General features: G+C 43.6%; 1 protein-coding gene across 3 annotated transcripts in view; it reads left to right on the forward strand.

The window, feature by feature from the left end:
- The window catches only part of LGALSL (galectin like), a 34,625-nt gene extending 22,232 nt beyond the window's left edge, over positions 1–12,393 (forward strand). For all 3 annotated transcript variants that reach the window (XM_073553763.1, XM_073553764.1, XM_073553765.1), the window contains 2 exons: positions 1,632–1,809; positions 8,961–12,393. In XM_073553763.1, the coding sequence (XP_073409864.1) occupies positions 1,632–1,809; positions 8,961–9,104 (322 nt within the window). In that variant the 3' untranslated portion in view covers positions 9,105–12,393. The remainder of the gene's footprint in view (positions 1–1,631; positions 1,810–8,960) is intronic.
- The last annotated feature ends 14,581 nt before the right edge of the window (positions 12,394–26,974 follow it).

Here is a 26,974-nt window from a genome sequence, read left to right on the forward strand (position 1 = left end):
TAGTGCAAATGCACCAAGTATCCATAGATATACATACCAGAGATAAAATATCAGACCACACATGCAGCCCCTGCCCACCCCAACGCGCGTTTCGGATAGGTCAGCAGTGGCACAGCACTTACAAGCTCTTTGCTAATCAGCCTCTGTTTGCAACATGGGAGGGAGCAGAGTTCGGGCCAACAACATGTCAGTGCCGCCTGCGTGAACGATCAGTCATCAGCAGCACACGTCTCCATGGCAAATAGGCAGCTGGTAGGCTGGGGAGCAAGGCGCTGCTGAAGATAGAACTTGGGACATACCCTTCATGCTTTGAACAATACAGTATCTAAGTTTGTAGCCTTCATACTTTTCTGGTATCTATCTGAAAAGTAAAATCTAAGGGAGGAAAGTCAATAATGATGTTCAGAGACCTTCTTTTCCAAATGTCCTTTTCAGTTGAATGCTAGGTAAAGTATACAGTCCTGAGAGTAGCGAAGGAAGAGGCAGGTGTTCAGTACACCCCAGTGCAATACTTTTAGGGCGTCCCATAGAAGCGGCAGTAGTTCTATATAAGTTTATATAAGGTTGCAGACACTACCAGCTCTATGTAAAGACCCAGTATGAAATTGGCGCTGTTATTATAGGAGATTTACTCAGATAGAAGACGTTTCCCATCATCCGATCCATCATAAATTTCTTTCTTTAAACCCCTTATTCACATGTCCGATGTTCTGGTACGAGCGCTGTCTGTGGTTTTCACGCATTGCATTGTACCCGTGATAGTCTATGGAGCCATTCACTTGTCCACAGAAAATAGCTAAAAAAAAGTTCCAATTGTGATCTGAGCGTCAAATCAAAAACGTCAATGGAGGTCTAAGGGTCCGTGAAAAAAATTTGGACTGCACTCTAATGACATTCGAGTGCAATCTGATTTTCACAGACAGCCACATAGGAGAAGGTGGAGAAACTTTTTTTTTTTTTTTTGACCACTTACGAGAAAAACGGACACTCAGACCAAACTCTGATCGAAATAATCTGTCTGTTTTTCTTGTACGTGGAAATTACTGACGTGTGAGAGAGGTCTTACTTGTAATGAGATGTGTGAACAACTTTTAAAATGTTGAAAAATGGTTCCACATTATTAATGGTTCAATGTGGCAATAGTGTGCCGTTTCGTGTTTTGCACCCCGGGGGAAGAAGCCATGTTGATAACGGATGTTGTAGATGCTGCTCATTCCTAAGGTTTCTTACATTTCCTTTTATAGAATTTGCCTTAAAATTACCAGAAAAAAAAAATAATAATAAACCAAGCATGATACAGTAGTGTAAATCTTCATTTATTGCCTATTTTTAGGATATCCCACCCATATTAGACCTCGGTGGATCTGACTCTCAGCACTCCTCCTGATGGAGCGTTACATTCTCGTCATTATTTACCAGGCACAACGCCTTAGTTCTATTAGCGGCTATGCCATATATTACTTCTTACTTCCATAGAAGTGAATGGGACTGAGCTGAAATACTGAGCGCAGCTGCTACTTAAAGTAAGACGTTTTGCTGATCGGTAGAGGTGTAAAGGATTAGAGGATAGCCAATTCATGTTATTCAACCAGAAAAACCTTTTAATTTTAAACATTTCCCTTTTTTTTCAGCTTTGACATCAGGTTAACATGTGGTGACTCAGAAGATCCTCCGGCTGATGTGGCCATAGAGATGAAAGCAGAATTCACCGATAAGCAGCTGCTCAGGAACGCCTGTGTGTCTGGGGAGTGGGGAGAGGAGGAATCTGCCATCCCTTATTTCCCATTTATTGCTGACCAGCCATTCAGGGTAAGTGATAAGACCATGTATGATTGGTGCAAGGTTTTTACTTTTTGTTTAAACGAAGACATAATCGTAAAACTGCCGCTGACAATCTTCCCGTATAAATGCCGATTCTGCATGTTGGCATAATGGCCTTAATGCTTGTAAGACAATTTATTTTAATTAATAAGTCTGTGCCGTTCCCTCATTACTCTATCATACTTCTTTATTTATTATTTTTCTACTACTTCCTCCTTGATGGCGCTTCATGTGAGAATCCCAGTGCATGCTGAGCGAGTAAAACGAGTCGTCATCAGCGGCAGTGACCTCAGCCTCTGCCCCGTCCCTGAAACGAAGCATCATCGGTGACGTCCGTTTCAGGGGCTGAGCATGCGTCGGTTGTCAATTACGACGTATGCTCAGCAGATTCTTGTGACTGCGTGATATGAACATTGACAGTGCGCTCACTTGCTGGCTCTGATCAGAAGTAATGAGCCAGCAAGAGAGCGCACTGTCAGTTCTCGTTGTAAGAATAATACCCAGCGTGTAAGAAAAGCAGAGACCAGTGGTAAAATACATATCAGTTTCGGACCACTCCTTTAAATCTATGCACGCTTTCAGCCATTACCAGATCTTCTAGCTGAATGCTCCATAAAAATACATTCAAATGAATTTTCATTTATTTTACCCGTAAGCAACTTGTAGTCACACAACTTAAGATCGCAAATACCATTGCACTACTACATTGCAACTAACAGTAGCAAACATGGTCACATTCCTACCTGCAAGTTACCGTCACACAACAGCCTGTAGGAATCTCACCCTGCTCTAATTCTTTGCAACCACATTCACTATGATTAGTTGCATCTTGCAGCCAAGCGCAATGGTCACCGGTTATCCGCCAATTATTTCCGATGATTGTTTCGTGTAATGCACGATCACTCAATGAACATATCGTTGTTGGTAGCACCCCCCCCATGTTAATCCCCCCATGTTAATGTGGATGTGCTGTCAACAACATGATGCTGTATGGGGACAGAAAAATTAGCAAACGCTCTTACCCATACCGTTTTTATCAACCCAGCCAGTTAACTCCTTAATGACCTATGACGTATATATTTTCGTCATTGTTCACCAAGGAAACTAAGAAGCCAACTCAGGCTTAATACCAGGTCGGCCGTATTACATGGCTCCAATCCCTGCACTTTAGCAGTTTAAATGCGGCTGTCAATGTTTGACATGATTGCAGGGAACCGATGAGTTACCACAGCAGCCAGGGGTCTGATGAAGGCCCCTTAATGTCCATCTTGGTCCTCATGTGAAGATCAACCACTGGCTGGGTGTTATAAGAGAATTGCAAATTTCCTATATTCTGCCATAGTGTGTTATTATAGTATAAATAATCAAATGCTTGTAGTTTCAAGTTCCCTAGGGGGACTAAAAAATAAAGTAAAAGTGAATAAAAGAATGTTTCCAAAATATATCAAAATGTAAACATTTGTGAAGAGATAGCAAAAACAACTTTTTTCCGTTCAATGTAAATTAGCAATACTTCTGAGGATTGTTCTATCACTTAGGTCTCCAGGATAAGTGCATCATTTATAAATAGGGGGAATATCGCAGATGGAAATAGCTTCTTCCAACAGTTTCTTTGCCAGAGGCTTAGTCTCGCTTATGGAGCAGAGTGAAATCTACCTGTGTGGGCCGTTCTAATTAGCAACACTTTTCTTATTACAGATTTAATCTAACAGTTATTATAAATTAAAGGGAACCTGTCATATTGAACATGGTGTCTGGTCTGGACAGGATGTAATAGAGCATGAGGAGCTGATCAGATTGATTTACAGTTTTGTGGGAAACTTATCTTTAAAACTTACATTTTCTTCATTGAAATTCCTGTTTTTTTTGTACTCATGAGTCCAGTGGGCGGTCCTATTCAGTGATTGACAGGCTTCCCTATATGACTGCAACAAGAGATAGCCGTTAAAGGGAAGCAGCAGAACTGTGCACAGTAACCCAAAAGATAAACAGTCGCACTCAAAATCTCATGTATTTGCAGAAGAGGAAGATTTATTTCAATCACAAAAATAATATTTCACCGCAGTTAGGGGCTTATTATATGTTGGATTAGGAGGCTGCGGTGAGATCTCCTGATCCAACATATAATAAGCCCCTAACGGGATTCCTGTGCTCTCTATGTACCATTTACCTCTCTTGATCTCCTACATGAGCAAGGTTTGAAAAAGACCCAGGCTAGGGTCGAAACGTTACCTTACTCATCTTGATTACCTTGATTACTCATTCTTCAACTGCAGTGAAATATTATTTTTATGATTGAAATAAATTTTCCTCTACTGCAAATACATGAGATTTTGAGTGTAACTGTTTATCTTTGGGATTACGTTTTGTGGACCAGATCCACGTTCAGTCTGCACCTTTATTATAGCAAGAGTGTGCGTCATTTTCCCTTCCCCTGTGCATAGTAACCTACAGACAGTGTCAGGTTGGCAACATTAGACTGATTACAATGATACATGGTGATGAAATCCGTCTTGTGGTTGTTGTTTAATCTTTATCTACAGTTTTGAGTTAATGATATACTGGTGCTCCGGGGCGGCCTGTGGGGGGTCTTCATGTGATGCTCTGATTAGGTATTCATAATGCAGACTGCTGACAGGTCACTGATCCCTCACTGACCTGCCCCCTAGTTTACATAATGAATATTATATATATATATATATATATATATTGAAAACGGCACCTGCGCAGTAGCATCTATCGAATTGCCTATAGCTGCTACTGCACAGGCACAGCTGGCGTCATTTTCAAACTGATTTTTTTTAATGAATTTATGGATACATCAAAGAAAAGATTTAAATACACACCATAGATGCGATCATGCTGCAGCATCGGCGCCGGCCTTCACAAGGGGATTTTTTTTTTTTCAATATTTATATTTAATATCATTATGTAAACTACAGTGCATGTCAGTGAGGGATCAGTGACCTATCATCAGTCTGCATTATGAATACCTAATCAGATCACCACATGAAGACCCCCCCACAGGCCGCCCCGGGTCACGAGCAATATCATTAACTCAAAACTGAAAATAAAGATTACACAACAACCACAAGACGGATATTATTAACCAAGATATCATTTTAATCAGTATAACGGTGCTGACCTGACACTGTGTGTAGGTTACTGTGCACAATCCTGCTGACAGGTTCCCCACTGAGTAGCACCGCCCACTGGACTCTCATATACAAACACCGGGGATTTCAGTAAATAAATACAAGTTGTACTGAATCTTTTCCAAGAAACTTGATATATCATTCTGCTCAGCTTCTCCTGCTCTTTACCGTGCAGACTGCGTGTACAGTGTGACAGAATCCCTTTAAATTACTGCCTTCCACATTGCCTAAAAAAGTTATTTTTATATTATAACTTATAAAAAAAAATGTGAAAAATGTCTGCTGGTGTAGAAGCATGCAACCAGACCGGTCCATCTGCTTCTTCGTTAGAAAAGTATTACACATAGGTAAGTTACTTTTGAAGTGGAGGAATCTGATGGGCAGGTCTGGTCATATTGTCCTAGATGAGCAGCTATTTTCATAGGAGTCTGTGAGGAAGGCTGTGCTAACAAGAGCAGGAGGAGAACCTGTAATACCTGTATAATAGCAAGTGCCACAAAATCATGTCCTCAACACATTTGCTAAACTAAAGATAAAGTTGCCCACCCCTTTAATGCATTCATCCATGCTCATCAACATCTGTCCATGAAGACTTGCGCCTCGGCACATCTATGGTGTCCTTAGGTTGTTATTACTAGTAGGAGAACTTTGTAGACTCCACATTGAGGTCAACAAAATGGAGATGTAGGGATCGAAAATTAAGCTCCCATTGCTGCTGTTAATACCTTAAATGCATCAATCTGACAGCGGCGTTTAAGGCGAGCGGTCCCGCTGGCACATCATTGTTGCCACCCATCGCCCACCCCCACACACACACACACTTGTGAGGAGCCCATGGGTCTGCTGACGATTCCCCTGAAGCTCAATCAAAGGCTTGGCTTCATAAGAGAACGTCATTTTATCTATATACTGAAAGACCCCTGTATTGCAGTATATATAACAAACAATCTGATGATCAAAGATTCAAGTCCTGTAAGAAGACTTAGAAAAAATACAAAAATTCCCTGAAAAATAGACATTAAAAATAAACATATTTCGTATCGCTGCATCAGAAAAAAGTCTGATCTATCAACTTTTACTTTTTTTTTAACCCATATAGTAAACCCCAAAAAAACAAAGAAAAATGGAAACGCCAGAATTGCCATTTTTTCGTTTCTGTACCTCTCCCCAAAGATGCAATAAAAAGTGATCAAAACACGTATATATATCCAATTGGAAGAATAAAAAAGTTATGGGTCTTAGAAAAGGATGACACAAACTAATTTTTTTTTACTTTTTTTTCACCACCAAAATCGCACTGACTTGGAGAATCATGTTGCCAGGTTATTTTTATTCAAAAAGATATAAATAAACTGGAGAAGTGGGCAGCAACTAACAGAATGGTTTTTAACAGGGAAAAATGCAAAGTACTACATCTGGGCAATAAAAATGAAAAAAGCATATATAGAATGGGAGGAATAGGGCTAAGCAACAGCACATGTGAAAAAGACTTGGGTATACTAATAGATCACAGACTGAATATGAGTCAACATTGTGATGCAGCAGCAAAAAAGGCAAATGCAATTCTAGGATATATTAACAAAAGCATACAGTCTAGATCACGTGATGTCATTATTTCCCTCTACTCCTCTTTGGTCAGACCTCATCTGGAATATTGTGTCCAGTTTTGGGCACCACATTTTAAAAAAGACATCAACAAACTGGAGCAAGTTCAGAAAAGAGCGACCAGAATGGTGACCGGTCTGCAAACCCTGTCTTATGAGGAAAGGTTGCAGGATTTGGGAATGTTTAGTTTGCAAAAGAGAAGACTGAGAGGAGACTCAATAGCTGTCTACAAATATCTAAAGGGCTGTCACATTGTAGAAGGATCAACTTTATTCTCATTTGCACAAGGAAAGACTAGAAGCAATGGGATGAAACTGAATGGGAGGAGACACAGATTAGATATTAGGAAAAACTTTTTGACAGTTAGAGTGATCAATGAGTGGAACAAGCTGCCACGAGAAGTGGTGAGCTCTCCTTCAATGGAAGTCTTCAAACAGAGGCTGGACAGACATCTGACTGGGATGATTTAGCGAATCCTGCTTTGAGCAGGGGGTTGGACCAGATGGCCCAGGAGGTCCCTTCCAACTCTACGATTCTATGATTCTATGAACAATGAACATCGTAAAAATAAAAATTAAACCCTCCTGAAAAAAAATTTTCAGCATTGCATGGTTATTTTTTCTCCACTCTTGGAATTTTTTTCCCCTGTTTTTTAGTGCGTTATATGTTAAAGTGAAGGCTGTCATACAAATCCACAGCTCATCTTGCAAAAAAACAAGCCCTTTGTAGATGAATAAATAAAAAGTTGTGAATCTTGGAAAAAAGGAGGAAAAAACAAAAGAGCCAAAAAATTAAAAAGCACTTGGTCAGGAAGGGATTCTAAATACTTTTTGATGTTGTTGCTGAGCTTCATTACTATATTACACATGTATAACCCATATTATCAATGGCCCACCAGTAACTTTCACACAGGAGCCCCACTGTTCAGCTACATGCAAATATTACATTGCCCTCATTAACATAATTACCTTTGCTTTATGCTTCTATATAATCATATACTGGATCGTTTTGGTAAATAAATTATGAGATCCTGCCTTTGTCTGTCCATAGTGAATCAAGTATATTGTGCTAACTACGTCTCATGTAGAAGAGATGTGGGGCCCATTTTTGCATTGGGGCCCACCAGGGGAATTCACAGGTTCCTTTGTGGGTCAGTAGGCGCCTACTCCACAGTACAAATAAATCCTCTGGGTGATAAATGGATAAGTGACAAAAAAAGAATAAAATTATGACTTGGGTCGCATGGCCATTTGTTCTCCACCTGAGAAAATCGGTCTGATGCTAAACACACTCTGATCGGAGTTTGATGAGAGTGAGACGATTTTTTTCGGACGTGGAGAATTTAAAAAAAAAAAGTTTCTCCATATTCTTCAATTGGACTGCACTTGAATGTCATCCGAGTGCGGTCCGATGTTTTCCACAGACCCATAGACATGAGTGGGCGATCGCCATCCAATCTTTTTTCTTAGACAACCGGGTCAGCGGAAAAAATTGGTCATTTGCACTGCCTCATTGAGTAACATTAGCCCAAGTGTGATCTGATGTTTTTGGTCGTCTGCACCAGCCCTTATACTCACCACCACTCCCATTCTGTTTCCTATCTCTTGCTCACTGGTCGCCAACCAAGGAAGTTCTCTGCTTCATCCATGGCTCGGCTGAGCCTGCCTATCCTATTTATTCAGAGGAGCTGAGGAAGTGCAAACTAGCAGGGACCTTGTACTAAGTCATCTATAAATGACATAGAAGATGGTTTGCACTGGGTTTCCACTTTAATGGAGACCTGACGGATCTGTGCATGTGATAACATGATCCGCCCCCCTCAACTAGTCTGGGGAAACTGATGCCCCCTCGACTAGTTTGGGGAAACCGACGCCCCCTTGACTAGTCTGGGGAAACCGACGCACCCTCGACTAGTCTGGGGAAACCTACGCCCCCTCGACTAGTCTGGGGGAAACCGACGCCCCCTCGACTAGTCTGGGGAAACCGACGCCCCCTCGACTAGTCTGGGGAAACCGACGCCCCCTCGACTAGTCTGGGGAAACCGACGCCCCCTCGACTAGTCTGGGGGAAACCGACGCCTCCTCGACTAGTCTGGGGAAACCGACGCCCCCTCGACTAGTCTGGGGAAACCGACGCACCCTCGACTAGTCTGACACAATTAGCATGTTGCAAATGGATTTTTAAAATTCTTTTTTTTTTTTTTTTGCCATACACTGCACCCACTTATACTGTACAAAGGGCTTGTTAGGCGGAGTATTAACATAAGAATAAAGACGTGCTGACGGTTTGGGGACCATGGGGGAACTATCATGTTCCCTTTAAGTTGTTTCGTTTGCACTGCGCCTCGTTTTCTTAACTCATGTGCTTTTTTTCTCGCAGGTAGAGATCCTCTGCGAGCATCCACGTTTCAGGCTATTTGTTGATGGACACCAGCTTTTTGACTTTTACCATCGTGTGGAACTTCTTTCTTCTATTGACACTATTAAGATCAATGGAGATCTCCAGCTTACCAAACTTGGTTGAGGTCTTACCGAGGGTCTGATGTCACCAGTGGACTGAGAGCAGACAATCCGGCACATGTGAGGGGACGAAGTTCCCTCCCTCTGCAGTGATTTAGCGTCAACTCTACGGGACTGCAGGACTACGTTGCCACCGTTGGCCATTCTGGTTTTTTTTTTTTGCCACATCAGAAATTGCTGCCTGTAAATCTGATTTTATTGACTCGGATTACTCTTTCCATAACACAACAGTTCATTTTTATTTTCATTATTTTAACATTTTTCTTTTTTTATTTTTTTTTACTTCTACTTGAAATTGTGTTTTGGATGTCATTTTTCATCTTCATAGTTACCCATTCATAAAGCCAGTCAATAAAGGGAACATTGTTCTTGTGAATGTACACATGAATCTCACAATAGGGGTTTTTTTTTTTGCCGAGTGGAAAAAAAAAGTTACTAGTTTAAATTGAAGGCTACTGTATTTATGTCCCCATAACAAGACCTACTACTGGGCCTTCTAACTCATTTATGGTGCACTCCTCATATGTGTCAACTGGATAAATCACTGGTATGATCTCAATTGTTGACTCATGGATCGATATATCTTGACTTTTCCAATCTGATCCAGTATAAGGTCTCATTCAGACGTCAGATTTTTTTGACATACAAGACTAACAGACCAAGTTTCATCAGAATTTGGTTAGAGTTTCTCCCATCTTTCAGTTAGAGAATAGCGGATGGCACCCGAGTGCTGTCCAATTTTTTCACCAACCCATAGACTTGATTTGATGATTTTGATCCGACACGCGTATCAATATTAGATACGTCTCTGCGATTTTGAATGGACCACTCAGTCTGCGGGCTAAAAACTCGGACTTGTGAACAGCCCCAATAGACTTTCATAGTTACGAATGCTATCCATGAAAAAAAACGGATATCACTCGTACGTGAAAAAGTGACTTGTGAATGAGCGCTGAGGCTGGTATCACACATTTGACTTACATGCTCCAAGTTTAGACGGCAATGTATGGACTGGCCGAGGTCTCCTGACCTGACCTGTCTCATATCTGTATGAGATTGTTAAAGGGAATCTATCAGCAGGTTTTTGCTATGTAATCTGGAGACAGCAGAAGATAGAGGCTGAAACACAGAATTCAGGGATGCATCACTTGTCAAAGTGCGTGCTTTTGTTTACTAACTGTGAAGGATTGATTTATTATTAGTGCTTGATGTTGCAAACTAGATCGGCAACGCCCTCTCCTTTTGTGATAAGCAGCTCACTATCTATGGACTTTGTAAACAGAGAGCCTGGTGTGAGTGGGGTTAGCTGTGATGTGGGCGGGGTTAGCTTTCTCAGCTCTGCTTCATGCTAAATCTGAAAGCTCTGATTGTCAGAACCACTACGCCCAGTAATCTAAGTGACACATCACTGGAATAAGGGTCTCTTTAACTACATTATGCTGCCCTCACATGAGGTAGCAAAAACTGCTGATATATTCTCTTAAAGACCAGCGGTCTGTCTTCACACCATGGAAGTTGGATGTGTGAAACCGGTCTTAGCCTTTTGGTTCCTACTTCCAAACATCTAATTCAGTGTAAGCAGGTGCAAATTGCAAATATTTTCCAATCTTAACTCAAAATCCAAAAGTTAAAGGGATCCTGTCATAAAAAATGTTGTTGCAATGCCTGTCGAAAAAAATGCTATTAGCCTGCATATATGGGGTAAATCTGCAGGATAATATCATTCTGAACCAACGAGAGTTATGCTGCCACCAGAAAATGAATTTTACTCCTCCTGGCAGCCTCCAGGCTTTCAGTCATATGAGTGGGCCGAAGCGACTTCAGTCACTGCTGAGTTCATAGTGAGCGGTGGCTGAGATCGCGCCCCCCACACTGACAGATTCCCTTTAAAGTTTCAGTGCCATTTTCTGCACCTCTATCACTTCTCTTGTGGGATAATGAAAAGTGAGATATGGGTCGTTGTTTCACAGCATTATTATGTTGTAGAGATGATGTTCTCTTGGGATCATCGGCAAGGTCAAGGCTTCTAGTTCAATTTTGTAAGGGGTTGTTCAGACTTATAAGAAATGGCTTCGATACCAGACACAACTGACTTTCTTCTAATCCTGTACAAACCCATTAACACTCAGGATTCAGTGTTCTCAGTGAAAGAAGAACACTGATGGCCAACATCTCTCTATTGTGAAGATCCAACCAAACAATTCGATGTATCTCAGGCTTCTTGACTGTCATAATAAAACGATGCTTAAAATGGGTTGTCGTATTTAGGGGATATGAATTTAATCAAAACTTTTTTTTTTCACTTGTGACCATCATTTTTTAACGAGACAAAGAGTTGCTGCAAACAGCGCCTCCCACCCTGGAGGACTCAACATGACCATGTATAATTTACCTGCCTATTCAGTTGACTGCGCACTGTGTTATACCACCTCTCTCCAGCAGTGGCCGCTGCAGGAGAAATGTGCAGCTTCCATACCTTACATTGGTGATCACGACTGATTGCCAGAGGGTCCTCTGTTAGAGAGAAGATATCTAGATGCAATTATAAGGTTTTGAGTTCCGCTCAAATATTATTTTTAAAGTAAACCCAACTTTTTAGACCTGTAAACCATTTACCAGGGTTTTCTCATCAGTACTTCCTCATCGTTATCACGTCTGAGCCAATATCATCCAATTGTTACTCATTTGTTCCATTCAACTCATCCATGTCACACACGTAAGAGTATTTCTCACGATTTTCAGGGTAGTGGTGCTTCGTTACATTAAACCAAATGCAAAAAAAAATGGCGTGCATACAAATAAAGAAGGTTTTGTGTTAAAAAATTGTTTTGGCACTGACGTGAATTAGCATAGCACAATAATATATTTCTATATTGTCAGGGTATTTGCATAGAATGTAGATTGTTTGTTTGCACAGTATATTGTCTGCACCGTTATGTCGCTTCCTTTGTTGCTTAGGTATCCTCTGTACGTAGCATTAGAACGGCAAGCAATATTTCCCCCCCCTTTTTTTAGGATGCAAAAATCAGAACACATTGAATGTAAAACGTTTTTAATGATACAATCACCAATCAAGCCGTCTCATGTACTGGAAATATTTATAGATATTTTGGATATACTTGACTTAGTCATTCTGCTCGAAGAATGTGATTTTCATGCTTTCTAAATTTTTGTACTAACTCACAAGTATTCGGACGATGCTGCCATTTTTTGTAATTTGTTAAGATCTCTCCGACAGTGATTCCACAAAAAGTCTATTCTGAAAAATAAAATAATGCTGAAAATGGGGATAATCTACGGAGAATGTTTACTACGCAGTGTCTCGATAGATACCAATCCAGATGTAATGCAAGAGTCTGATGTATTTTTTTTTTTATTATGTCCTTTTACAAGCACGTTTGTACGTTTTTTAGGTGCCCATACACATTAATAGATAATTTGTTATTTTGGTTGATAATTATCTCTGTCAGCTCTTCCATATATTTATTTTAATAGACTAGAGGAGAAGAAACCGCAGCCAGGCTCCATGTTAAAATCCAGTAAGCCCCATTCTCCCCCCCCCCCCACAGATGGAGAATCACCCGATCCCACTGAGATTGAACGATTGTTATCTGTTTATGGGCCTATATTGGGCCTTCTCTTAAAGGGGTTGTCCAGAACTGACACAGACTCTGAGTCAGAAGTAGGACTGGATTCGGATACTGCAACTGGCTCCATAGGAGCTGCTTCAGGGTCAGGTATTGCTGATAAGGCTTCAGGCTCAATAACACTGCTGCGGCTTCAGGCTTAGATACCAACGGAGCGGCTTCAGGGTTCAGGTACCGCAGGAGCGGTGTTGGGCTCAGGTACTGCTGGAGTGGTGGCAGGCTCAGGTACCGTTGGAGCGGTGGCAGGCTCAGTGTCACGGGGCAATAGTGGAAAAACGGGACGAGGAACCTGGGCCCCTGAACTGCCCCTCAGGCTAAGGGGGTGCCCTGACTCTCCTTAACTTGGGGGTACACTTGATGATAGTGAGACCCCAGTCCCCGACCTGTCCCTATCTCCTGTTTAGCCCTGAGCTAAACCCCCAACCCCCTCCCCAGGAGGTGAGACAGAGAATAAAGTGAACTGCACCAATAACAAGAAAGGAAGTAACTCTGAAGTACAATGTCTTCCTAGTTTCATCTGTGTCTCACAGATCCCCATAGACTTGAATGGCCAAGTCTGATCCTCAAAACTAATGAGAATTGGACCTGCTCTGAATGTCACACGGATATAAGAATGTAGCCTACGTCTTCCTCATCATATTTGCTGTTGCTTAATAAAAATCAAAAAGTAAACATACCTAAAGAATTAAAAAGAAATAAAAATAAAAGTGATGTTAAAAAAAAACACAAAATGTAAAACAGTAAACCCTTAATTGGTATTATTACAAATGCAAGTGTTGTAAGAATACCAAATGCAGAATTGCTTTTTTTTCTGCATTGCTCTAAAATAAAAATGAATTTAAAAAGACACTAATGTGTATGTACGAAAAAAACTACTACAAAGTAAAATCATCCAGTAAAAAACTCAGCCTCATTTATGTTAAACAAAAAAGTTATAACGGCCATCTTTAAAGCACCACTTCAGCTGGATGTCACTCGTCAGTGTAAGTCTATGAGAGTCAGGACGAGGATCTCATACACTTACATTGAGAGCTTCCGACTGTTGTCTGTGACTTCCGGTCAGTCAACTACTGCAATCACAAGATGGAGGAACAGGACTGAAGTGGCACTGAGAAGAGCAGAAGACGGCGGCTATGGGCAGGGAACATGGATTCATGCTACTGTGCCAGTGGTGGGAATAAAAATGCTGGAGTGGTGCTTTAAGGCCAATGGCATGAAGTGGCAGCCACAATGCCTGGATTTGATATCCCAGTAATGAAACCACGGAAATCCATTAGGGGGTGAATAGTGGCAGTACTATACAGATGGGGTCCAAAAATGATCTTTAAAGTTTCAGTTTATAAATCAATATAATGGCTAGCAGGTTACGTTCTCCCCATGTCCCTGTCTGTGCGACTCTGCTGCTATACGCTAGTGTTCGTGCTCGCTTTGTCCCAATGAAATTACTATAATCTTCTATTCTTTGCTTCTCATCTCACTTTTAAAATTCATCCAAAAGCTGGTGCAAAGATTATCTATTGTTCTCGAGATTCCGTGTCTCCTGCTCTTCTAGTAATCCTGGGATAATCCAGGTTTCTACTCTGCTACAAATCCACCCATTATATTGTACTTAACACTATTCACAACTTCTAAGTGTACACATGGAGCATTCGAGGAAAGGAAAACCTCTTGTCTGCTCAATTGTGGCGTGTTTGACTTTACCATATACATACACAGGCTTGGACTGGTCCACAGGAGAAGAGGAGAATCCTGCGGTGGGCCCTTGTGCGGGCCTGGACCACCGCCCTTTTGTATGAGCAGCACTTGGCAAAATATACTTGAATCTCTATGTACAGACAAAGGCGGCATCTTATTCATTTATCAATCTACATTGCAAAAATGTAGAAAGAATGGCACTCACCGGGTAAAGTAGTCAAGGCTTTATTGTAAAAGCATGTTAATGGGAGAACGGGTGCTGAACAGGAGCAACGACGATCGTGTCGCGCGGAGAAGGCGCTTCCACGGGTCATTTATCAATCTACCCAGGTCATTGTTATATAAACTTGTGATTGAGGATAATGTCACATTTGTATGTAGCTGAAAATTGGGGCCCTGAAGTTGGTAAATGATGTGCCCTTGGTGCCCCAGTCCGATACTGTACATACATATGACCAAATGTGCAGTAAAATACTTGGATTACATGCTGCATCACAGAGAGTCAAGAGTAAAGTGCACTGAATCTGTTTTTTACAATAAATAAATTGCTATTAGAGATGAGGAAATCAATTTGCAGGACCCTGGTCCAGCGACTACATCAGTAGTTCAGGGCTACCAGACGGGAGTCTAGAATATCTCCTCCTACCTGCCAGCATTCCCAACAACCTCTTCTAATTAAAAACCTGATGGTCTGAACTGGGATAGAGACTGGTGTGCATGCAGTAAGTGCACGGTCACACTGGTCAATTAGTCGGCCAGGTGCAATGTAATGTATATGTATCAAACTGCAACGATGATGTCACTCCGAATGTACTAATAACAAGAGGCTCCTAGTATTCCACTAGGAAGTCAGCAGGGTTCCTCTCTGTCTCTGACGGACATGAACTACTGAGGTGGCCGCTGGACAAGGATTCTGCAAATTAATTTGCTCATCTCTAGCTGCAACGGGTAATATCTATACACTTTTTGCCTTAACTGGTTTATATACAGTGGGGAAAATTCCTACCTATGATAAATGGTGAGGTCTGTAATTTTTATCATAGACACACTTCAACTGTGAGAGACAGAATCTTGAAAAAAAATCCAGAAAATCACATTGTATGATTTTTATATAATTAATTTGCATGTTATTGCATGAAATAAATATTTGATACAATAGAAAAACAGAACTTAATATTTGGTATAGAAAGCTTTGTTTGCAATTAGAGAGGTCAGACTTTTCTTGTAGTTCTTTGCCAAGTTTGCACACACTGCAGCTGGGATTTTGGTCCACTCCTCCATACAGATCCTCTTCTGATCTTTCAGGTTTCAGGGCAGTCTCTAAGCAACATTAAGTTTCATCTCCTTCTGAAGATTTTCTATTGGGTTCAGGTCTGGAGACTGGCTAAGCCATTCCAGGACCTTAAAATGCTTTTTATGAAGCCACTCCTTAGTTGCCCTGGCTGTGTGTTTCGGGTCATTGTCATGCTGGAAGACCCAGCCATGGCTCACCTTTAATGTTCTTACTGAGGGAAGGAGGCTGTTGGCCCAAATTTCATGATACATGACCTCATCCATCCTCCCTTCAATACGGTGCAGTTGTCCTTACCCCTTTGCAGAAAAGCACCCCAAAGTATGATGTTTTCCCCACCATGCTTCATGGTGGGAATGGTATTTTTCTGGTTGCACTCATCCTTCTTCTTCCTCCAAACATGGCGAGTGGAGTTAATTCCAAAAAGTTCTATTTTGATTTCATCTGACCACATGACCTTCTCCAATGCCTCCTCTGGATGCCTCCTCTGGATGATTCAATTGGACCTGGACATGTGCTGACGTGAGTAGGGGGATCTTGCATGCCTTGCAGGATTTTAGTCCATGAAGGCGTAGTATGTTACTAACGGTATTTTTTGAGACTGTGGTCCCTGCTCTCTTCAGGTCATTGATCACATCCTCCCGTGTAGTTCTGAGCTGATTTCTTACCTTTCTCAAAATCATCCTTACCCCACGAGGCAATATCTTGCATGGAGCCTCAGACCAAGAAAGATTGACAGTCATTTTGTGTTCTCCATTTTCTAATAATTGTACCAACAGTTGTTGCCTTCTCACCAAGCTTCTTGCCTATTGTCCTGTAGCCCATTACAGCCTTGTGCAGGTCTACAATTTTGTCCCTAGTGTCCTTAGAAAACTCTTTGGTCTTGGCCATGGTGGAGAGGTTGAAGTGTGATTGATGGAGTGTGTGGACAGGTGTCTTATACAGGTAACAAGTTCAAACAGGTGCAATTAATACAGGTAATGAGTGCAGAGAAGGAGGCTTCTTAGGCTGGAGTCACACTAACCAGCGCAAAATACGGTCAGTATTTTACATGCGTAATACGGATGACAGACCCCTAAATAGTGCTCCGTATGTCATCCGTAATCAAGGTGTGGTCACGTATTTTGAGCATGTCAGCATCCGTATGTAATCCGTATGGCGAGATTTTCTCGCAGGCTTGCAAAATGGACATATAATGGAGCCCTATGACAGGGTTTCTAAAAGACACCTGGTGCGTATTTCTCACAAGTCACATGTGTGGTCCGTGTGTAATCCGTATTTTTTGCGCACCCATAGACTTGCATTGGCGTACTACGGGCGTAGTACGCTGACAATCGCAGCATGCTGCGATTGGCACGGAGCGTAGGATACTGAGGAGAAATATACGCCTGGTGCGAGTGACCCCATAGAGAATCATTGGTCCGTGTCTAATGCGTGCTTTTTGCGCCTCTCACTCTCCCGTATTCCTCGCCAGTGTGACTCCAGCCTTAAAGTAAAACTAACAGATCTGTGAAAGCCAGAATTCTTGCTGGTTGGTAGGTGATCAAATACTTATTTCATGCAATAAAATGCTAATTAATCATGTAAAAATCACACAGTGTGATTTTCTGGTTTTCATTTTTAGATTCAGTCATATAATGCTGATTTTTCCACAATATATGTGGAGACCTTGTGTGCAGAAATGCTGTTACTTTGCATTGAAGTATAAACTGACATGCATTGGATTATAAATCTGCTGCAGATGTCAATTTATACTGCAGATTTTGTAAAGTCTAATCCACAATTCTGGCATTGTAAAATTCATTAGATTTGCTGATCAGAAAATCCAGATAGAAGAAATCTGCTTGGTATCAGCCCCATGTGAGTATATAATATACTACCGTATATACCCTCATAATAAATATTTCTATATACCACAGAATCTAAATAGAAGCCTCTATATATTCAGCGTTCATGTGAATGTATCTATACACATCCATTCTCAACATTGTTTATTCACAATACCAGTGTACTGTATTCTACGGGGAACACTAACTACTAAATATAGTAAAGAAAAGTCCCTGACCCCCAAAACAATAGGAAGGGACTTAAACTGAAAAGCTAAATTCACAAGAGCATCTTAAAAAAATCATCCAAATTTCATTCAGAAAAAAAGCATAATTTTTCATCTGTATTGTCACGTTTATGGCAGGAGTATGGCACCTGTAGTGCCTCCATTGTTACACATTTACAAGAACAAACTAGATGTGTATTTCCTGAAGGAAGTACAGATAGTGCTTTGAAATGGTGCCCGGGCTGCCCCTTTAAGAGAGACTTGCCTCCTGCCCCTGCAAGACTTTCAACTCAGGATCCGTTTTAACTGTGGGTGCCTCTCAGGGGCCACTTTGGCCTCAGGGTCTGATTTGGTGGGTGGGGCCCCTCAGGATCCGATTTGGTGGCCTGGGCTCCTCAGGGCTTGAATTGGTGGCCGGGAACCCTCAGGGTCCGATTTTGTGGATGGGGCCCCTCAGGGTCCGATTTTGTGGGTGGGGCCCCTCAGGGTCCGATTTTGTGGGTGGGGCCCCTCAGGGTCCGATTTTGTGGGTGGGGCCCCTCAGGGTCCGATTTTGTGGGTGGGGCCCCTCAGGGTCTGATTTTGTGGGTGGGGCCCCTCAGGGTCTGATTTTGTGGGTGGGGCCCCTCAGGGTCCGATTTTGTGGCCGGGGCCCCTCAGGATCCAATTTTGTGAGTGGGGCCCCTCAGGATCCAATTTTGTGGCCGGGGCATCTCAGGGTCCGATTTTGTGGGTGGGGCCCCTTAGGGCCCAATTTTGTGGTTAGGGCCCCTCAAGGTCCGATTTTGTGGCCGAGGCCACTCTGGGTCCGATTTGGTGGGCGGGGTGCCTCAGGGTCCGATTTGGTGGGCGGGGCCCCTCAGGGTCCGATTTGGTGGGCAGGGCCCCTCAGGGTCCGATTTGGTGAGCGGGGCCCCTCAGGGTCCGATTTGGTGGGTGGGGCCACTCTGGGTCTAATTTGGTGGGCGGGGCCACTCTTGGTCCAATTTGGTGGGCGGGGCCTCTCTGGGTCCAATTTGGTGGGCGGGGTGGCTCAGCCTCCGATTTGTAGGCCAGGGTCGATCAGCCTCCGATTTGGAGGCCTGGGTGGCTCAGCCTCCAATTTGGAGCCTGGAGTCACTCAGCTTTCGATTTGGCGCGCCGGCCCTTTAAGACTCATTTCAGTGCCCCTTTAAGAATCACTTTGGCGCATCAGCCCTTTAAGAGCCAGTTTGGCTCACTGGGCTTCTAAATCCACTTTGGCGCACATTCTGTCTCAGGGGCATGCGTCATGTGATGAAGCTAGATTTTCATTTGTGCTGTGGGTTTCGCTTTAAGAGCAGAAATTATCTGGCAGAAACTGTGTCCTGGGGGGGTCATGTAAAGTTCGTAGGCGTTGGCATAGTAGCTGGGTGTGCCTGCGCATATCAATGAGCTTAACTGCCATTTGAATCACCTCAGGGCATGTTTACCCTGTGACAACATTTTCCCATTGAAATGCATTGAGGAAAATGTTTTTTCAAGCGCAAATTGCACAAAAAATACAAATCCGATCTACACGAAAATTACTTAGCACACCACTCGTGGACGCTGGCTTCGAAACGACACCTTAACGGAGTCTGTGCGTGTAGCGGTTTGGGCCGCATTAATTGCGAAAAATCAACTGAATAATAATAATAAGAAGAAGCAGAAAAAGAAGAACTAGATGTGTATTTCCTGAAGGAAGTACAGATAGTGCTTTGAAATGGTGCCCGGGCTGCCCCTTTAAGAGCGACTTGCCTGCTGCCCCTGCAAGACTTTCAACTCAGGATCCGTTTTAACTGTGGGTGCCTCTCAGGGGCCACTTTGGCCTCAGGATCTGATTTGGTGGGTGGGGCCCCTCAGGACCCAATTCGGTGGCCTGGGCTCCTCAGGGCTTGAATTGGTGGCCGGGATCCCTCATGGTCCGATTTTGTGGGTGTGGCCCCTCAGGGTCCGATTTTGTGGCTGGGGACCCTCAGGGTCTGATTTTGTGGGTGAGGCCCCTCAGGGTCCGATTTTGTGGTTGGGGCACCTCAGGGTCTGATTTTGTGGCCAGGGCCCCGTAGGGTCAGATTTTGTGGGCGGAGCCCCTCTGGGTCCAATTTGGTGGGCGGGGCCACTCTGGGTAAGATTTGGTGGGCGAGGCCCCTCAGGGTCCAATTTGGTGGGCGGGGCCCCTCAGGGTCCAATTTGGGAGGTGGGGCCCCTTAGGGTCTGATTTTGTGGGCGGGGGCCACTCTGGGTCCGATTTGGTGGGGGAGCCACTCTGGGTCCGATTTGGTGGGCGGGGCCACTCTGGGTCCGATTTGGAGGCCAGGGTGGCTCAGCCTCCGATTTGTAGGCCAGGGTCGATCAGCCTCCAATTTGGAGGCCTGGGTGGCTCAGCCTCCGATTTGGAGCCTGGGGTCACTCAGCTTTCGATTTGGCGCGCCGGCCCTTTAAGACTCATTTCAGTGCCCCTTAAAGAATCACTTTGACGCGTCGGCCCTTTAAGAGCCAGTTTGGCTCACTGGGCTTCTAAATCCACTTTGGCGCACATTCTCTCTCAGGGGCATGCGTCATGTGATGAAGCTAGATTTGCATTTGTGCTGTGGGTTTCGCTTTAAGAGCAGAAATTATCTGGCAGAAACTGTGTCCTGGGGGGTCATGTAAAGTTCGTAGGCGTTGGCATAGTAACTGGGTGTGCCTGCGCATATCAATGAGCTTAACTGCCTTTTGAATTGCCTCAGGGCATGTTTACCCTGTGACAACATTTTCCCATTGAATTACATTGAGGAAAATGTTTTTTCAAGCGCAAATTGCACAAAAAATACAAATCCGATCGACACGAAAATTACTTAGCACACCACTCGTGGACGCTGGCTTCGAAACGACACCTCAACGGAGTCTGTGCGTGTAGCGGTTCGGGCCGCATTAATTGCGGAAAATCAACTGAATAATAACTAGATGTGCATTTCCTGAAGGAAGTACAGATAGTGGTTTGAAATGGTGCCCGGGCTCCCCCTTTAAGAGAGACTTGCCTGCTGCCCCTGCAAGACTTTCAACTCAGGATCCATTTTAAGTGTGGGTGCCTCTCAGGGGCCACTTTGGCCTCAGGGTCTGATTTGGTGGGTGGGGCCACTCTGGGTCCGATTTTGTGGGTGGGGCCCCTTAGGGTCCGATTTGGTGGGCGGGGCCACTCTGGGTCCGATTTGGAGGCCAGGGTGGCTCAGCCTCCGATTTGTAGGCCAGTGTCGATCAGCCTCCGATTTGGAGGCCGGGGTGGCTCAGCCTCCGATTTGGAGCCTGGGGTCACTCAGCTTTCGATTTGGCGCGTCGGCCCTTTAAGAGCTAGTTTTGCCCACTGGGCTTCTAAATCCACTTTGGCGCACATTCTCTCTCAGGGGCATGCGTCATGTGATGAAGCTAGATTTGAATTTGTGCCGTGGGTTTCGCTTTAAGAGCTGAAATTTTCTGCCAGAAACTGTGTCTTGGGGGGTCATGTAAAGTTCGTAGGCGTTGGCATAGTAACTGGGTGTGCCTGCGCATATCAATGAGCTTAACTGCCATTTCTATCGCCACAGGGCACGTTTTGACTGTGGCAACATTTTCCCATTGAAAAGCATTGAGACAATGCATTCCAATGACGGGAAAAAAATTTTTCAAATGCAAATTGCGCAAAAACTACAAATCCGATCGACAGGAAAAATAATTAGAACACCACTCGTGGACGCTGGCTTCGAAACGACACCTCAACGGAGTCTGTGCGTGTAGCGGTTCGGGCTGTATTAATTGCGGAAATCAACTGAATAATAAGAATAAGTTAGCAGCGTTCGGATTACAAGATAGTGGTTTCTTCAAAGCACTATAATAAAGCTCTCTCTGTTAATAATTGCAAAGTTTCCATAAATTCAGGATACTGCCCGGCTGATCTGAACGGGAACTGATTTTTTTTTTGCGCACCCATAGACTCGAATAGGTGGATCTTATCTGAAATAGACCTGTGTATCTGTGATTTTTATGAGCAAACATTTGGTTTGTGTTAAAAAAAAGGTAATATGAACATCCCGTATAACATCTGTCAAAGTGCTGTGACTTTTTTCCACGGACAGCACTCAAACTAAAAATATGATTGTGTGAACATTGCCTTGTGGTAAGAGCGTTCACCCAATCAATTAGTGTGAGTAGTCTCTTCAAAGAGGAAGATAACAGGGTCTCTAGAGCCACCGTGTTACTTACTGTCCCCGGCTCCGGCACTGGATCACCCACTTGTCTAGTACTCCAACTGAATCCTTCTGTACCTCTGCCCGCTAACATAGTAACCTGGCTCATACCTCTGTGGTCACGCTCCCCAGCATCTGTCTCGCGCACACTGGCACATATTTAGGGGCGGACATATCATTGGTGCAACCTGCAAGGCCGCACAGGGCCCAAGAGGTAAGAGGACCCATTTCTACCTCCAAAGCAGGTGCAATTTAACATTTTTAGGGCAAAGGACCCATTTATTGTTCTTGCACAGGGGCACTTTTCTGTCTGTGTCCGCCAGCGAACATACTCAACTCTGCTACATTGCTGAGCCATACAGACAGCCTCTTGACATACTCAAATTTAGCTACAAATCAAGAATTACATAATGACAATGGTGTAGATTGGTTCCCAGCACCCAGGGAATAGCAAGTATTACACCCCCTAACCCAATAATAATTCCTTCTCAGTGCTCTCATTAGAAAGTAAATGGCCCTCCAAGACTAATAATGTCTCCTTCATGTCCCCTCCCACAAAAATAAAGCCTATACTTACCTAATCTGAGAAACCGAGCTCTCTTCACCCCAGCACACAGTGTAAGAAGATGAGCCTGAACAGTCAGCGGTTCTCTATGCACTTTAGGGCCAGAACTATTGGGACTGTCACCACTGTTGCCGGGGGACAACTTATCCGAGTGGAGAGCATGGGGGAAATAAAAGGGACTGAGCGCGGGAACAGGGAGATTTGGCAGGAAGACGACACAAGAACAAGGTGAAGGTTGACTCCCTCCTCACTGTTCCGACTGCGAATGCCGCATACTCTAGTACCCTGCAGAATGACTTTCCATCGGAGAGCGTTCTGACTGAGCTGCCCCCGGATGTTCCCGTACCGGTCTGGTACGTATCGCTCACAGTGATAGATAATTCTACTCGCTCTGATCATAGCGAGCCCATTAGAGGTTCGCACACTGCCGTGGTCTGCGAGCCTGCATGCTGCTCGTGTTTAGCGACATCCCAGAGGAATCAATAAAAGAGACTGTTCCCACATACCAACGTACTCAAGCCAAGCAAGCCCGGATACATCGGCACGGTCGAGAGACAGTGCATTTCGTTCCTCCGCACAGAGCCAGAGACATTGTCCACAGACTACGACGCCGGTGGGAGATATTCCAGCCTCTTCCCAACAAGAACTTCAAGCGATAAGTTACCTCTTTCGTACACCCCTTCCCCCAAATATTGTTTTTGTGCAAATTCTGTTGTTGCGCTCAGTGTTCCTGCACCATTTTGACGTTGAATTCATCTCCCTGTGCGAAGTATCCCTTGTACGCCAATAACCTGTTTAACCCCTTTCTGCCATTAGACGTACTATCCCGTCCATGTGCCCTGGGACTTAATTCCCAAGGACGAGATAGTACGTCTAATGCGATCAGCGGCGCCCACGTGGTGAGCGCCGCTGATCGCGGCCGGATGTCAGATGATTATTACAGCTGACACCCGGCACAATGTGTCAGGGGCGGTCACGGACCGCCCCCAACACGTTAACCCCTTGTACACCGCGATCAAACATGATCGCGGTGTACCGGGAGTTAAAGGGAAGCTTCGGCAGGGAGGGGGCTCCCTCCGTGCTTCCCTGAGCCCCCCACGGCAGCGCAATGTGCAGCGCTGCTGCGGGGGACTCTTTCCCTACAGGCTCCCGGATCCAAGATGGCGGCGGGGGCCTGTAGGGAGCTGACTTCCTCACTGCCTGCAAAGCGCAGGCATGAGGAAGTCTGCAGAACTGCCTGTGACAGATTGCTGATCTGTCACAGTGATCTGTGATGTGACAGATCAGCGATCTGTCACAGGACAGTGATGTCCCACCTGGGACTATGTAATAAAGTAAAAAGAAAATAAAAAAAAGTGTAAAAATAATTTAAAAAAAAAAAAAAAAAAATCGCTAATAAAATATTCCCCAATAAATTCATTTTTTGAAAATAAAAAAAAACAATAAAAGTACACATATTTGGTATCGCCGCGTCCGTAGTGACCCGCCCTATAAAACTGTCCCATTAGTTAACCCCTTTAGCGAACCCCTTAAAAAATAAAAAACGAAGCAAAAAATAATGATTTATTATCATACCACTGAACAAAAAGTGCAATAACGCGCGATCAAAAAGACGCATATAAATATGCATGGTACCGCTGAAAACGTCATCTTGTCCCGCAAAAAACGAGCTGCCATACAGCATCATTCGCAAAAAAATAAAAAAGTTATAGCTCGCAGAATAAAGCGATGCAAAAATAATTATTTTTTATATAAAATTCTTTTCATTGCAAAAAACCGACAAAACATAAAAAAAGACCTAAATGAGGTATCGCTGTAACCGTACCGACGCGAAGAATAAAAGCGCTTTATCAATTTTACCGCACGCGGAACGGTGTAAACGTACCCTCCCAAAAGAAATTCATGAAACGCTGGTTTTTGTTCATTCTGCGTCCCAAAAATCGGAATAAAAAGCGATCAAAAAATGTCATGTGCCCAAAAATGGTACCGATAAAAACGTCAACTCGTCCCGCAAAGAATAAGACCTCACATGACTCGGTGGGTCAAAATACGGAAAAATTATAGCTCTCAATATGTGGTGATGCAAAAACTATTTTTACAATAAAAAGCGTCTTTTAGCGTGCGACAGCCGCCAAACATAAAAACCGCCATAAATAGTAAATCAAACCCCCCGTTATCACCCCCTTAGTTAGTGAAAAATAATAAAATTTAAAAAAAGTATTTATTTCCATTTTCCCATTAGGGCTAGGGTTAGGGTTAGGGCTAGGGTTAGGGTTAGTGCTAGGGTTAGGGCTAGGGCTAAGATTAGGGTTAGGGGTGTGTTGGGGTTCGGGTTGGAATTATAATTGGGGGGTTTCCACTGTTTGGGCACATCAGGGGCTCTCCAAATGCAACATGGTGTCTGATCTCAATTCCAGCCAATTCTGCGTTGAAAAAGTCAAATGGTGCTCCTTCCCTTCCAAGCTCTGCCATGCGCCCAAACAGTGTTTTACCCCCACATATGGGGTATCAGCGTACTCAGGACAAATTGCAAAACAACTTTTGGGGTCCAATTTCTCCTGTTACCCTTAGGAAAATAAAAAATTGGAGGCAAAAATATCATTTTTGTAGAAAAAAATGATTTTTTTATTTTCACGCCCAGGCGTTATAAACTTCTGTGAAGCACTTGGGGGGTTCAAAGTGCTCACCACACATCTAGATAAGTTCTGTGGGGGGGTCTAGTTTCCAAAATGGGGTCATTGTGGGGAGTTTCAATAGTTTAGGTACATCAGGTGCTCTCCAAACGCACATGACACCCGCAGACCAATCCATCAAAGTCTGCATTCCAAAACGTCACTACTTACCTTCCGAGCCCCGACGTGTGCCCATACAGTAGTTTTCTCCCACATATGAGGTATCAGTGTACTCAGGACAAATTGGACAACAACTTTTGGGGTCCAATTTCTCCTGTTACCCTTGGGAAAATAAAAAAATTGGAGACTAATTGATCATGTTTGTGGAAAAAATACGATTTTTTTATTTTCATGCCTGAGCATTATATACTTCTGTGAATCCCTTGGGGGTTCAAAGTTCTCACCACACATCTAGATAAGTTCCTTAGGGGGTCTAGTTTCCAAAATGGGGTCATTTGTGGGGGGTTTCCACTGTTTAGGTACATTAGGGGCTCTCCAAAGGCAACATGACACCCGCAGACCATTCCATCAAAGTCTGCATTCCAAAACGTCAATACTTCCCTTCCGAGCCCCGACGTGTGCCCATACAGTAGTTTTCTCCCACATATGAGGTATCAGCATACTCAGGACAAATTGGACAACAACTTTTGGGGTCCAATTTCTCCTTGTACCCTTGGGAAAATGAAAAAAATTGGTGACTAAAAGATCATGTTTGTGGAAAAAATACGATTTTTGTATTTTCACGCACGGGCGTTATAAACTTCTGTGAAGCACTGGGGGGTTCAAAGTGCTCACCACACATCTAGATAAGTTCCTTGGGGGGTCTAGTTTCCAAAATGGTGTCATTTATGGGGTGTTTCTACTGTTTTGGTACATCAGGGGCTTTCCAAACGCGACATGGTGTCCGATCTCAATTCCAGCCAAAAACGTCAAATGGTGCTGCTTCCCTTCCGAGCTCTGCCATGCGCCCAAATAGTGGTTTACCCCCACATGTGGGGTATCAGCGCACTCAGGACAAATTGCACAATATCTTTTAGGGTCCTGTTACCCTTGGAAAAATAAGAATTGAGGGTGAAAAGATCATTTTTGTGGAAAAAATATGATTTTTTTAATTGTACGGCTGTATGTTATAAACTTCTGTGAAGCCCTTGTGGGTTCAAAGTTCTCACCACACATCTAGGTAAGTTCCTTGGGGGGGTCTAGTTTCCAAAATGGTGTCATTTGTGGGGTGTTTCTACTGTTTTGGTACATCAGGGGCTTTCCAAACGCGACATGGTGTCCGATCTCAATTCCAGCCAAAAACGTCAAATGGCGCTGCTTCCCTTCCGAGCTCTGCCATGCGCCCAAATAGTCATTTACACCCACATATGGGGTATCAGTGTACTCAGGACAAATTGCACAATAACTTTTAGGGACCTATTACCCTTGGAAAAATAAAAATTGGGGGTGAAAAGATCATTTTTGTGGAAAAAATATGATTTTTTAATTGTACCGCTGTACGTTATAAACTTCTGTGAAGCCCTTGTGGGTTCAAAGTTCTCACCACATATCTAGATAAGTTCCTTGGGGGGTCTAGTTTCCAAAATGGGGTCACTTGGGGGGTTTCCACTGTTTAGGTACATCAGGGGCTCTCCAAACACGACATGGCGTCCGATCTGAATTCCAGCCAATTTTGCATTGAAAAAGTCAAATGGCGCTCTTTCCCTGCTGAGGTCTGCCATGCGCCGAAACAGTGGTTCCCCCCCACAT

Source organism: Dendrobates tinctorius, unplaced genomic scaffold (genome assembly GCF_039654945.1).
Source record: "Dendrobates tinctorius isolate UK_male_01 unplaced genomic scaffold, ASM3965494v1 ptg000203l, whole genome shotgun sequence".
Classification (NCBI taxonomy): domain Eukaryota; kingdom Metazoa; phylum Chordata; class Amphibia; order Anura; family Dendrobatidae; genus Dendrobates; species Dendrobates tinctorius.